Source organism: Lytechinus variegatus, chromosome 14, assembly GCF_018143015.1.
Source record: "Lytechinus variegatus isolate NC3 chromosome 14, Lvar_3.0, whole genome shotgun sequence".
NCBI classification, from domain to species: domain Eukaryota; kingdom Metazoa; phylum Echinodermata; class Echinoidea; order Temnopleuroida; family Toxopneustidae; genus Lytechinus; species Lytechinus variegatus.
Genome location: NC_054753.1, coordinates 15,545,412 through 15,560,354, shown reverse-complemented (window position 1 = coordinate 15,560,354; position 14,943 = coordinate 15,545,412). Strand labels below are relative to the sequence as shown.

Here is a 14,943-nt window from a genome sequence, read left to right as displayed (position 1 = left end):
CGAATGATCTAATTCCACTTTGTCTTCGTTTTTTTACTTTGTCAAATGCAAAAAATATAAAACACTTCTTCTAACAAATATACTAAAGTGGTCTTACACCAAGTGAATATTAAGACCTAAACGGAATATAGCCTGAATGGGAATTAAACAAAATTAATGGTAAATAGACTCGTGGAAATTTGACCAAAAGTTTATTATACAAACAAGATGGATAAAAGGGGGATAAGAACATCTCGGATAGGACCAAACTGACCGTAGGCAAAACGGTATGATTTATACCATTCCGATATTAAGGGCGCATTCAAACAGTGGATTTCTATAAGAAAAATGAAGGTTTATAGTATTCATATCATTGTTTTATTTCTTACTCTTCTTCCAGCTTCGTTATTGTGCAAGTTCATCAGTCTTCGTTCAAGGGTAGCACGGGTTTTTCTTTCCATGGCATCCACGAAAGTTTGTGAGAATTGGACGCCGTAAGCGACATTGTCTGAACAGCCTGCCCAGACAAACCCGTCTGCGCTGTTGCCTCCTACCGTCCGATCACAGCCACACTGGTAAATCAAAAACTCAAATGAATATTATTATTAATCTGAAAAAATAAAGAATGAAAAGTGCAATTAATATTATTCTGTCATTCATCCAAGTCAAGTAGGGCCATTAACACAATAGCAATCGTCATCAGACAAGTCAGCAGGGGCGGGAGGCAATAGCCTTATAGCCACGCTACAATTTTCAAAACCTAATTGCTTTTTTTAAGTATCAAATTAATTCAAAGCAAAGGGAAGTTATATACAATGAAAATAATTCCAGGTTTCTCGTTCTTAAGGCTTAGAACAGGACTAATAAAAGAATTACAAATGCAAGAACACACTATCATAATCAAATTTACATTAAAGGATTATAGGCCTACATTGGTGATTGCAGAAAAGAAAATTGAAATTGAAAATTGACACACACAAAAATGGTATTCATTTCAGTCAACTGATGAATACGAACACTTTTATCTTTTATAATGACGTTTTCTTGATTCAGTGCAAACCTTTTTTAATGGGTTTCCCGGCCTTTGTCAATATCAGGACTTTCACCTCAGTGTATCGTGATATGGAGGGGCTGGGTATGTTTCCACACACTTAATTCTTTCTTTATTTCACTTTTTTATACTCGTTTAAAAAGAATGACGCAACCCAGACCCTGAATACAATGTGCTTACTTTCTCCAGTTCTCCACTACTGCAGCCCCTCGTCACCGCATGGGCCACGCCGGCGGCCGAGATGGCATTCACGAAGGCTGCTTCCCGTGTGCCTGCATTGTGAAGAAACAGAAATACAAATACGACTGAATTTAAAATCAATTTATTCATTATATCCTAACAAATGAAAGAAAACTAAACACATGAAAAGCACAACTGTCATTGGCCCTTTAAGATTGGTTCCTGTATACAATATTTGACGAATAGGGGAAGGGGGAGCAAGTCGCAGACTTTTTTGCCATTTTGGCAAAATCGGCAATAATTCCCTCCAACAAAAAAGGTGACTGACGATCAAATGGTGCTATAAATAATCTTCTCTGTTTATGGTATTGTCCCCTTGGAAACACGAGTGTTACAAAGCTGACAATCCTAAGCATCATTGAGAAGGGAGTTTGGTCAGTTTTCTTTCAAAAAATGGCATAAAAAATATAATCATAACACTTCGCCCACCCCCCCCCCCAAAAAAATGGATTGACTTTAGAAGGTTAAATGAAGATCTTATTGTTTTCATTGTTTGCGATTTCAAAACAGAAATTATCATGGATTTCATAAAAAAAAAAATCCTGCAGTTTCAAAGACAAAAGCCCTTCGGCTATCAATACCAACCGACCAACCATGAATTCGACCACCACGAAATAACCGTCAAGATAAGATCGCCCCGACAATCGTCGTCTACTCGGGATGGTTGAAAGAAATGGCAAGGTCAAGGAACTTACTCAAATCCAATATTGCAGTAAGGAGTTATTTTAATCTAGGGGCTTCCTTTATACGGCAATTTACCGCCAACTTTTGTCTTGACACGCGTCACATCATCTTATCACTCAACACTATGAAATAATATCCCTACACGAGAGGGCCGGAATACATGGAATATGAGGTCTATATAGCTCGCAGAGGTGGAGTCGAAAAAGAGCAGTACACACAATTATTGTGTTTTTTGTATAGAGATGCAATTGAAATAAAACTAAAGACAAAATGGTAGATGGGTTGTCGTAGTTGATATTTTTTTCTATTTTAATTCATATCTAAATGTATATTATAAAAACAATAACAGGAATGATGATAAATAATGAAGATATATGGTGCAGGTAGTGGTGATGTTGGTGGTAATGGTGGTGGTAGATTGGTAATGATAAATGATATATACTAACTTTTTCCTTCAAGTAAGTGAGTAGGGTTCATGCGATATCAGAAAGCTGCTCTTATTCAATGATTTTTAGATTGAAAACTTGTGCTGTAAATTACAAAAAGGGCTCAATTAAAATGAAAATTCCAACAAGTAAGAATTGTGTATTCACATAAGTTATAAAATAAAGGAATCATGAAAAGGAAAATAAACGAACTTTTCCCCAAACAAATTGTATGTAGGCTTGTAATGTTTTATATCAGTAGTTTATATTTAGACTACAAGTAAATATCAGGCAGAATAGTGGGGAATGGAGTTATCTTGAAAGTTGGACGGCAACCGTTTTTTTTTGTGTGATTTCATTCATTCATTTATTCAATTTTTCCAACAAAATTAAGAAGCAATAATTATAATAAATAAAATATGACATCAGAAAATACAAATGATAATATTCAAGTAAACCAAATATATAGAATATGCACCTTATACAGAGGATGATATATCAAAAAAGTTGGAACAAGGAGTGGTCCACTGAAAAGCAAGGCTTGTAAAGTGTGGACCACTCAAGACGAAAAAAAGTATAACACAAATAACTATATATCTATACAAAATAGATAATGAAATAAAGATATAAATAATAATTATAATAAAGGAAATTAGAATTAAAAGATGAGCAGAGACAAAAGACAAAAAAAGACATGAAGACACACACAAAAAACAAAACAACAAAAACAAAACACAAAAAACAAGAGTAAAAATAAACAAACATTGCTGCACAATCTGCGAAAAACGAAGAAGGGATAAATGGAGAAAGAGAAAGTCAAGGATAGGAGAGGGGGGGGGGTAGAAGTGTAGTCAATCTGACACCAACACCGAGGGCAACCTGTAGACAGGTAAACAATAAATAAACAAATAAATTATAGAGGAAAAGAAATCAATGTGAAGTTTTGTAAGATTGTAACAAAATAAATTTTAATTTTCTTTTAAATGAATTAAGAGATTACAGTCCTGGAAAAATGTTTACCAAACATTAATTGTTGACAGGAAGAATGAATGTTTGTAGGTTAAAAGTAACGCCACGATATCTAATCTTGTCTAATAATAATGCATCCTATGATAATTTTGGAGCGTAAAAATGTTCGCATGAAACATGCTTCTTACACTCTAAAAAACAGTTTACCCCATATTGTGTAAAATGAGAACATGTATGCTTCCCAGCAAGCCTTGCTGGGTGAAATGATACCAAATACTTTGTAAATTTTACGCAATGTTGCGTTGAAATTTATCATTCAATCTAGCATTTTATCCAATATGAGGACAAGTCGTTTTGTCCTATACAAACTATATTTTTTGATAACTTCGTATTTATTTTGTGAGTATTATTTCTCTCTCATTTAATTTTTTTTCTCATTTGATTACATATGTCTGTATTTGTACTTTGTTATTGGTTTTGTTATCTATTTTTTTGAGGGGCCCACATTGTACAAGCATTGCTTTTTAGTGGGTCCCTCCATTTCCATCTTAATTTAATTTCTATTGAAAAATAGTATACTTATTTAAAACCTCCAATGTGTTGCCCAAATGTGTTTTTCACAACATATGTATTATTATTTTTGTTTCTTTGCAACGGATACAAATACTTATGTTTATATATGGTATACAATTTGTTTTTGTTTGATGGAAGTGAAATAAATAAAATTGAAATTTAAATTGGGAAAAATACGCAGCAAACATGTTTCTTTCCTTTCTACCCAATATAATTTTTTTCAATCTTTTTTGAGTGTATATATATATATACTAAATATTTAACCAAAAATGCTTTGAAAACATTTTCATGTCACGTTCCTCTATATTTTTTTTGTGTATTTGTTGCTGGAATTTACGTCAAATGCACAGTGGTTTTGTTCACGGAGAAATAAATAGCTTTCAACGAAATGACTTTTTTATCCCACAATATTTGAACTCCTAATACTCGAGAGCACTTAAAAGGATTTTGATTCATTTAAATTGAGAATATTTTCAATCCTTTTTCACAGAAAGCATCCCCTAGAGGTCGCCAGAAAGAGATAATTTTACATTGTCATGAAAAGCAGAGGAAATTGAGGACAAAATTCAATTTCCTACTATTCATGTTTCTAAAATTGTTTCCAAGGATACCGCGACTGTATATATCAATTTTATTTTCGCTTACTGTATAGGGCCTACTCATTCCTTTTATTCAATTCGACTCCATCATAAGCAGTTATTTTGGTATTGGGATTTTTCTTCCTAACCCTCTCAATAATAAGCGACCTTGCTTGTTGATGAGATATACGAAAAGCTAAAATTGGAAGAGAGAGAGAGAGAGAGAGGGGGGGGGGGGGGGAGACAGAGGAAAGGGGGTAGTACATAGCTGTCTTGGGAGAGGTTTTAAAATTACGAATAATTCTTTAAAAATATCTCGAAGTCATTACATATATTGGCTAAGACAATACTAATCTTTCAGATGCAGAAGTGTTGTGTGGGCTTAGTGGATAATCTCTGGACTTGAAACCACCATGGCCATATCGTCCGTTGGCAAGGCGTTTATTTGCACGTACCGTTCACTACCCATAGATCTCTATAAGATCTGAAGTAAGTATTCCTATTTTTGATCTCAAAACTGTGCAAAGAACGTTCAATGAATGGATGAATGCAAGAGAGAGAGGGAGAGAGATAGGGAATGATATAATGCTTTTGAAATTCAGCTATTCATCATCGATGTCAAAATTGATATGTATTGTTTCTCCTCACCACACATTGCTCGAGTTAGCGTATTGGTGTATGGTATCACTACAGATCCGTAACAAATACCTTTAACGATGACAGATATTCGGCAAATCGAGTCAGAGAAAGCGATCCCTTGAATTTCACTGGATTTAGGGGTGCAATCACCCCCATCGATAGTTGCTAGGCCCTGGGTTGAATTTACGCCAATATCAGATTTTTTTTTCGGTCAGAAAAAAAGAATCATAATACTTGTTGATTCAGAGGAACAATCATATTCTGAGAATGGATTGTGACATATTTTTTAGGGTAAGGGATCATTCAGTCTAGCTATAGGAAGGCAATGATAATGAATTCCTGGCACAAAAGTCATCGAAGGCATCGGCGAACAGATGGGGGCTCACCCCCCCCCCCCCCCGCCATAAAAAAGATAAAATAAAGCAATTTCTACGACCTAGGAAAAATTACAAAAAAAGAAATGCTAAAATATGATATTATTTGATTAATATTAATTCAAAATTATCACAAAGAATAAGCTTCATTTTAAACTGATCGACAATGAGGAAGCAGTGTGACTGTCAAACACCTGATTAAATACCAACAAAAGATGAATACAGATGAAGGGGGAAATATATGAAAATGGATAGACTGAGAATAAATTCTAGTATTAATACTGTAGGCAAAATTGTACACCCCCAAAAAAATAATAAGGATACGACGATATATAAGGCGGTACACAGCAAAAACTGTGGTGTTAACCGGTGTACACTCTAAGAAATGAAGTGCTTATTTAGCTCTTAAAGAGCGTGTATAGCGACTGCACTTCGGAGTGCTGATTTGTCTAGTTCAAATTTGAACTAGACAAATCAGCACTCCGAAGTGCAGTCACTATACACGCTCTTTAAGAGCTAAATTAGCACTTCATTTTTAGAGTGTATATAGAGGACCACACCAGTTATTTTACACCGGTGTTAAATTGGTGGTGTTAGTTTTACACTATAGGTGTTATTACAACACCTGTGGTTGTTACATTTACACTCTTTGGTGTTATGTTCAATCTCTAGGGTGTTATTTTAACACCTCAGGGTGTGGTCCTCTATTAACACCAATTGGTGTCAGTTTTAACACCACAGTTTTTACCGTAGTACTATCGAGATAGATAAATAAAATGGAAGAAGAGGAAGGAAAGACGGATACTCTGTGTAAGATGATGACAGCAGAACTTTGAAATAAATATGCCTACAAAATCGTAGAGGACAAGACAGGCGTGCCTTTAACTTTCCATCCGTTTAAAAAGATATAGCTCGGAGATGAGTGGATGTGAAAATGTTTCCATGAAGTGGCAATGATCCTTGTAACAACATTACCCAAACAAAAATGTTTCAGACTCGACCCGGCGCAAAGCCATCATTCACTATACCGGTGATGAGAGACTCGAACACGAGAGCTCTCGACGCTGAAAGAGAAGACAAATTTGAGAGATGCAACAAGCAGACAAATCCCTCGAATGCCATCCGGAAATGATTCGGAAATCGAATAGAATCTCGAATCCCATCCGAGCGGAGTCTTTTTACTCCAAACTCTTTTAGGGAAGTTGATCTTCTGGGTTTGGGATGGTTAACCTATAAGGGAATGTACTTGGCCTTCTGGTTGTGAGGGGTGACGGGCATGTTGTTGTCAAGTAAGTCTTAGTGACGTGGGTTTTTTTATGGGAAGTACACATCGATCAGAGTTTTTGCCTAATAGATGAGGTATATGGAGAGGGGGGGGGGGGGTGGGTGAAACAGGGAACTCCTTGCATGGTGAAGGGGTAAAAGGTGTGGGAATGAGGAGAGTGGGAATAGGAAAGAGAAGTTACACTGTAAAAACTGTGGTGTTACAACTGACACCAATTGGTGTTAATAGAGGACCACACCCTGAGGTGTTAAAATAACACCCTAGAGATTGAACATAACACCAAAGAGTGTAAATGTAACAACAAAAGGTGTTGTAATAACACCTATAGTTGTAAAACTAACACCACCAATTATCACCGGTGTAAAATAACTGGTGTGGTCCTCTATGTACACCGGTTAACACCACAGTTTTTGCTGTGTAGGCCTATAGGAAAGGGAGGGAGAATGAGGGCCTAAGAAAACATGGAAGAGGATAGCGACGATGGGGGGGGGGGTACAGGGGGGTGGAAGAGGAGGAGAGGGGAGGAAACATGCGGGATAGGCGGAAAGGGGCAGACAATCATGGTAAGAGATGATGAGTTAACGATACAAGAATATTATCTTTTGTGTGGGTGGTGATGGAATATGTTGACGTGGTTGATGGTAGGGATGCTGAAAGAACAACATCCATTTCACACATGATGATGCTGATGATGGTGGAATATCACAAATAAAAATCCGGGATAATCACGTCATGAATATCGCAAAAGAGACAAACCATAACTTGTAAACTAAATATCTATTTAAGCTAATGATCGATCGAGTGAATCATGGTGGTTTATAGGCAGAGGGCCCAACATTACGAACTGTAAGTCCTGGGTTTAAATTTGGCCAAGTTGTCGATTTAAAATGAATTCTTTTTACCATAAGGGCGCTGGATTGTCATATTTTTTCAAATGCGCATTTTGAGAGGGGGTCGGGGGCAAGACGATTTTTTTCTTGATTGCATTACAGGGCTTTTAAAGGTTTAATCTTTCAGTACTTCTCCTAATACTCTTCTCCTTTATTAATTTGTTCCTTTCTCTCCATCCTTTTCTTTTCCTCCTTTTATTTCTTTCGTTTACTACTACCCCTATCTCCATACAACTCCGCCCCTCATCTTCATGGAGGAAAATTTCGCTTATTGAGAAAATATAGCCTTTCCAATCAAAATTAAGCCTTTAGAAGCACCATATTTTTAAAACTGTCAGTGTTCGTTTCCCACTTCGTATTTCATCCGTCGTTTCACTGGGAAAATGATATCATCCATTTCATAGAATCCTCTCAATTCAACTCTGCAATGCCCTCGTAACTCATCTCATAATTGCCCCTCTACATTACGTTAGTATCCCCCAAGTTTAAAGAGATTTATTGCCCCCAACGAAGTAAAGGCCATTTTTTCCCCTTTCCGTTCTTTCTTCGAGGTTTGATGGGGGCGGATTTGGGAGCATCCCGTCCAGTGATAAATGCAGGGCGGCTGACCAGGCGCCGAATGTTCAGGTGCAGGTCGTAACTTAACCTGTCTGAAATAGTAGACCTACACATCGTCAAGGTATTTTCTGGACATTCACCCTGCTCCATCGAACTTTCACGTTTTGACCACATTTGTTCACTTGAGTCACAACGAATAATGGACATTGGACATTATAAATACTCCTTTTCATTAAAATTTTAATGCAAATATAATTATGTATAGGGATCCACTTTTAAATAGTTTTCAAACTTGTTTTTTGCGGTTGTTTTTATATGAAACGCCACCATAACCGACATCATCACTGTTGCTCCATGCTGTTGTGATGTGTAGACTGATGACAATACTCATATTTTTACATTTTAACTGACAGTAGGCTATAATCATGAAAGTTATTTCTCACGTGACTTCTAATAAATATTTGATTGTTTGCGAGTGGGCAACGGCAAAGCAGTTCTTTTCAATGAAAATTATTCTTGAATTAATAAATGGTAGGCCAATAACTGCAACTTGCGGATGCCTATAATTGCAAATTGCGGAGTGCATGCATATGTCTTGGATGTCAAGTTGCCATTCCTTGACCGCTCTCAATTACTGAGCATGCCTCAACAGTAAACATCTTGTCAGTAATTGTCACTGCAAACTATCTCTCAACCAATCAGTTACCGGGATTTCAGAAGCTTTTAACACACTTCGGGAAAAATCACAAGACGGTTCATGAAATACTCTTTGAAATAGCTCAACGAAACCTTGACAAACGAAGTCACGACATGGCATGAAGTCGTTGGAAATAAAATTGTCGTAGAAACAGGTATTATGTTGGATGTTGAATGCCATCCATCTCCATCAGATCCACCTGTTATAATGCAGGGTGGGATGGGGGGGGGGGCTGAGATGTATAGTAGGATGGATAACCGAATGGTTACTCATCAAGGATAAATTTAGAGAAAAATTTGATCAAGGATAAATGCATCTGAAATCGGGAACTCGGGGAAACTCTCGCTCTCCTTGAATCGATGTTAAAATGTACACTGTCGAAAAAAATATTGGATAAAATCTTAACCAGAACGAGGTTAAGTATGTGTGCAACGAACTTGGGGCTGTTTCTTACCCAATGCGGGAAGCATTATTGTCCATGCAGTAAAGTTAAAAAAATAAGCACCAATTACTTAAGAATGGGCAAAATCTTCATCACACTAGATAAAAAAAAATGTCCAAAGAAATGCCCAACGTTGGCTGGACACATAATTATCCTCATGGAGCATTTTTACCCAATATTTTTGGAGTGTATTTAAAAATGGATATTATGTGTACACACTTTGTCATATACAGTAGATATATGCAGTTACGATTAATTGCACAAATATTGCATCTTTTATGGCACGAGTCAATGTGGTAATATCGCAGGACTATTGCAAATACGATATTTACGCCTGTTGTACTTTTAAATTTCGAATAGCTGAGTAGATTTGATATCTGATGTATTATTCAATTGTTCTGTTATGATTTGTATTTACTTACTGAAATATACCAACATAATAAAGGAACCAGTGTATAGTCACTATATATACAGGCAAAACATGAAAATATCTTAATGTTAGTTTCGCAATCAATGTCAGTAGGCCTATATCAGCCAATGACTTTGGTAAAGCGAAATAAGCCTGAACTTGTAAAAAAATTATTAATTCAAGAAAATATACAAAATGATATTAAAAGTCTTTTATGTATAAAATCACACAATTCGCTTTTTGTACATATTCTTGTATTCAGTGAACTTGATTTTGTCTTGAACTTGTGCCACTTTAAATAAGTTTGTATATAAATGAGCTGTGCATCGCTACTTCTTTAGTTGTTCGTCCCAACTCCACCCCCCTCCCTCTCGACTCTCCCAGTATATATACCCAGAAGCAAACTTGTGCGTACTGCCTAGCTCTCATGGTGGTATTAATCTGTCAGCTGATACCCCTTCGACTGATTGCCAATTTGATCACAATATCAAGTTCAAAATCCCTTTTTTATTCGCCACAATAAATTCATCGCCTAACACCCATGAGCGTAACACCCCAACCCAATACTAAATACAAATAGTTGTCTAACTACTTACTGCGCGCAGCCCTAATAACACCAGGTTTTGTATCGGTGAGTGCATTAAAAAGAGGCATAGTAGTAAGTGAAGAAAAACTGGAGCAATAGTGTTGGGAAATAGTTGCGATAACACATCAATGACATTTCCGACATGTCATATTATACGTCTGTTTCTTGTTTGATTTAAGTCTTTTTCTCACCATTCTCCCTTAGCCTATATTTTAGAGTAACAAAATGGAACTCGACAGATTTACCACGCAATAATTCGTACGCTGTGGTCGATTTTGAGATTGGCATAGAAAAATATTCCCTTATTTATCTTTTTTTTTTTGGGGGGGGGGGGTGGTCACCTTCGCGGGGGCTCCTCGAAAGATAGAAGGTGTAAGACTTTACAAGCCTTATAGGAAAATGAATAAAGCCTTTTAAGTTTATGAGATTTCATATTCTACTCTGACTCTTTCGCCCTTCTCCTCAAACCTTTCTTTCTCTCTTCCTTTCTTTCTTTCTTTCTTTCTTTTTTTTTCTTTCTTTCTTTCTTTCTTTCTTTTTGTTTCTTTTTTATCTTTCTTTATTTCTTCTTTTCTTTAATTGTTCCCTTTTTCTTTTTCTCTTTCTCTATCTTCATTCTTTTCTTTATTTGTTCATATAATTCTATCTCTTCTCTCTTTCTGCTTAGTGCCTACTTTCAGTGAATTAAAAAAAATTTTAAAAACCTCCTCTCGTTGCCGCTCCATATAAACACGTTAAAGATCCAATGAATTTCGCTCTTGATACGTTGAAAATTCCTTGTTTACAGGGAGGACCAAAAAGAAATAAGAAAATAGCACAGTCATCTAAAACGTACAATGACTGCCTGTTTGTCGTGCTTCATCGCCCAAAATTCGGAGAACTCATCCCATTCTACTTAGGTCATGAAAATCTCATCAAATTGACATCCTAATTATCCAGAAGTGTGTTTTCATGGCCCACGTTCACTGGCTTCCGATCAACCATGTTAACAGTGAACTGTGTATATCAAAACAAACAGCTTTCTGTCTCTCTCAAACATGTCAAAGGTAAATACAAAAAATACCAAACCTGTTATGAAATGAATTTAAGAAATCGGCAGTTTTTTTTCCTGCGTTGCACTTTTAATCGTAATTTCTTGAAGACGTTTCACCATATTGACACGAAAAACATTCGGATGCACTTTCCAAAGTGTCTCGTGAGAGATGAATATGTTGAACGGCTTGTATTTAAATTTTACGTTGGACTTGAACTAACTTTCGGCATCATGTCTATATTCCATTTAAAAAAAGGGTTATTCATTATCTGGTAGGTGAATGACTAACATTGATTTTCGCGACAGTCGTCTTTATGATGTATTAAATGTCTTTCTTCTTCATAATTTGTACAGCAATCGATGTCGGTAAAAAAAAAAATCCCCGGCCGCTGCACCTGTGCCCGTGAGCAAGGCATTTTATCTACAATGCTCTTTTATCCTGCTTTCAAATAAATGAAAATGCTATATGCATTATTGGTAACTAGGTGTGCACTTGTTAAAAAATAACAAAAAATAACAAAAAATAAACAAAACAAAACTATTTTCAATAACCATCAGGTATCTCACATACAAAACAATTTGTTTATGAATATGATCTTGAGTTTTCGTTTCTAAACTATGACAATGAACTGTACATCTATTTCATGTCTATTTCGAACAATAAATTCAATTACAATCGTGAAACGATAAACATCACAACGTTGCAAGACATTAGGCAAAAGTAGAAGAGATAAAGTCACAGGATAAAATGAAACGTCACCTTAATTTGAAATGTTAAAATTTCGCAGCTCTCTGCTATTCTCTATGCCTAATAGAACGAATTGTACTTTTAAAAGGATGATACAAACGTGAAATATCTAGTAGTGTAACTATAACATGAGAGTATGTATGCTGGGTATATTCCTTTTGCAATAAAAATAAGTTAAAATCAAGGACAAACTTCTTGCATTTTATTAGTGATAGAGATTAGTGAGAAGATTTTATCTGAAACTGCAAACTGAGGTCGTAGCATTGGAAAAAAGGGAGATTTATTTGGTCACATGCTTGTAGGCGGATCACCCGCTGTGTGGGTAATTCAACTTTGTAAAATGGAATGTAACTAACCAGTTTTTCTCCGAGGCTATTTGGGGCTATTGTATATTAAAATCAACTATTCTTGGCATTCGATGCAAAGAAAAAAAAATGTATGAAAATTGAGCTCGGAAATTTAACGAGGTGACGGGAGAATGGGGCTTAGAGTATAGCGGAGTTCACGGTCATTCTCACCTAGATGTAAGAGAGGCATTTCTGACTGGGGCTGCTATTATATATACTTTTGTTGCCGTGGCGTGCAATCGACATGGCAAATTGCTTCTTGATGAGTAATTGAGATGCCTATTTTATAAAGCTTAACTTTGAAATACAGCTTGACCGCAATAAAACGCGCATAATGATTAGTTTTCAAGATTGTTGGATTTGGGCTAATATAGACAGCATTTAAATGTGTTCGCTTAACGAACAAAAGTTGTTTCATATTGCGGGTAATAGCATTTGAAAGAGAAATTTGTGAAATACGATATCTCTTAAACACCTTTTTAAAATCACTAAAGGCAAAGGTTAGAGCTCTCTTTACACAGGGCCCTGGAAACGACTTTTTGAGAGGGGGTGCATGCTGATGTAAATTTGAAAAAAAAAGTTGTCACTTAAAAATGGAAGTTATACTGGTCCCGACAAATTTAAAAAGAAAAAAAAGGGTCTTACAACAAAATGAAGTTCATTTGGGTTATATCTATCTCTTTTTTCGCACCTTCCAGAATTCCAGGGTGCTGCCTATTACAGCACCCCCAAGTAAAATATTTAGGGTGCTTCAGCACCCCAAGCACCCCTGCTTCCCAGGGTCATGTATTTACAGGTGGGTTTTTCACAAAGCTGTTCGTAAGTTAATAGCGACTTTAAGAACGACTGGTGATCATTTCTTGTGGTAAATGGTATATTCATTGGCGATGGTCAAGCACGTAAGAAAGGTTCACCAGTCGTTCTTAAAGTCGCTCTTAACTTGCGAACAACTTTATGAAACGGCCCCCATTATCCATAATTATTGAGAATTAGAAAAAACTTTCAATCAGTCCAGGCAAGCCTGGCAGAAGGAGGGGAGAGAATGAGGAGAGTATAAAATGGCACAAAAAGAGTTGTGGGGAGAGGCTGGTGTTGAAGTAGAATACAACTTTATTCGTATCATTTTATTTTTTTTATATTATGACAGACAAGGGATTGAATGAGTCACTTTTGTCACTGAAAAGCGCGAAAAGGAGGTGAGAAGTTGTTTTCCGACCAAACAATAGAAATTCAAGATCGTCTGTCTGGTGTACCACGATAGCATCACAACGTAGTACACCCATACGACTCTCAAGGGTAACTTAAGAATAATATTTAAAGATGAGTTTTTTTCAGATTCGTTTTCTAAAGAAAAGAGTGTGATGAATTATTGTCCTATAACTTTGCAGAGTGTGTAAAAAACAGCTCATCAATGTTCAAACGAAATAACGAATTTAAGTTCATTTCACAGACAACGACGAAGCAGTTTTTTGTCATTAAGTGTTCACATGAAATAGTAGTCGGCTATTGCTTGTTTTGTGTTATTATTGAGTTTGGGGGAGGGGGTCAGATTAGCTGACATAGTGCATGAATTTCTTTTTGAAAAAACAGGCGTTTTTGTTTGACCTTCATTCCGTTTTACCTTCAGAAGTTCAGAGTATCTCATTTAATTGACATACTAACGCACGAGAGTTTGACAGGCCTACATTTTGGAACTATACATTAATCAATTACGTTGTGATGCGATTATAGCTTACGTCATAAGATGTGAAACTATTGCGTAACTCAAAATTCGGATAAAAATAGGCTCTCTTGTTATACGATGAACTATTAGACTTTCATCCACTTCTGGCAGCATTCTGGAAATATTTTTTGCCTCTTTTACAGACAAGCAACTGTTACATTTCCATTTATGGTATCACTCAGAAGGGATGAGATCAACACGGTAGGTGCTTTCGCCTGTTTGCTGGAAAGACATCCCGCCGGAACTCCCCCTGTGATATCCCTTTATCGTCTCGCTCCGGACCACCTTCGCGTCGCGGTGGCTAATAAGATCGAATTTTCTCTCTTCCCAATACCGCGGAGCTCCGCCTTCGCGGTTTGGATGAGATTCTCGCCGGCGGGGTATGTGACAAAACCTATTAAAAAGGCATCACTAACAAACTCAGTGTTACCCTTATGATGGAGAAGAACGCAGCCCTAGCTACCAGCAACAGTTTAAGACAGTCTTCGAGGTCTATCACTTCAAAGTAATAAAACAAGTCAGCAAGATGGAAGGCATATTCAGTAAAAAGTCATCCATAATATATAGAAGACCGTAACATCAAAATAATGCCCTTTGTATTCGGGTATAATTTCGCAAAAGATGATAAATCTTGTAATTGGCAGATACTTTTAAGAACATAATGCTATGTCATAAACACTCTGAGTGAAATTTTAACCAATATTGGTTAGAAA

General features: G+C 36.4%; 1 protein-coding gene across 2 annotated transcripts in view; it reads right to left on the bottom strand.

The window, feature by feature from the left end:
• The window catches only part of LOC121427358 (protein Wnt-4-like), a 41,174-nt gene that overhangs the window by 9,311 nt on the left and 16,920 nt on the right, over positions 1-14,943 (bottom strand). For both annotated transcript variants that reach the window (XM_041623708.1, XM_041623709.1), the window contains exons 3-4: positions 1,211-1,302; positions 369-551 (exon numbers count right to left, since the gene is read on the bottom strand). In XM_041623708.1, coding sequence (XP_041479642.1) covers positions 369-551; positions 1,211-1,302 — 275 coding nt within the window. The remainder of the gene's footprint in view (positions 1-368; positions 552-1,210; positions 1,303-14,943) is intronic.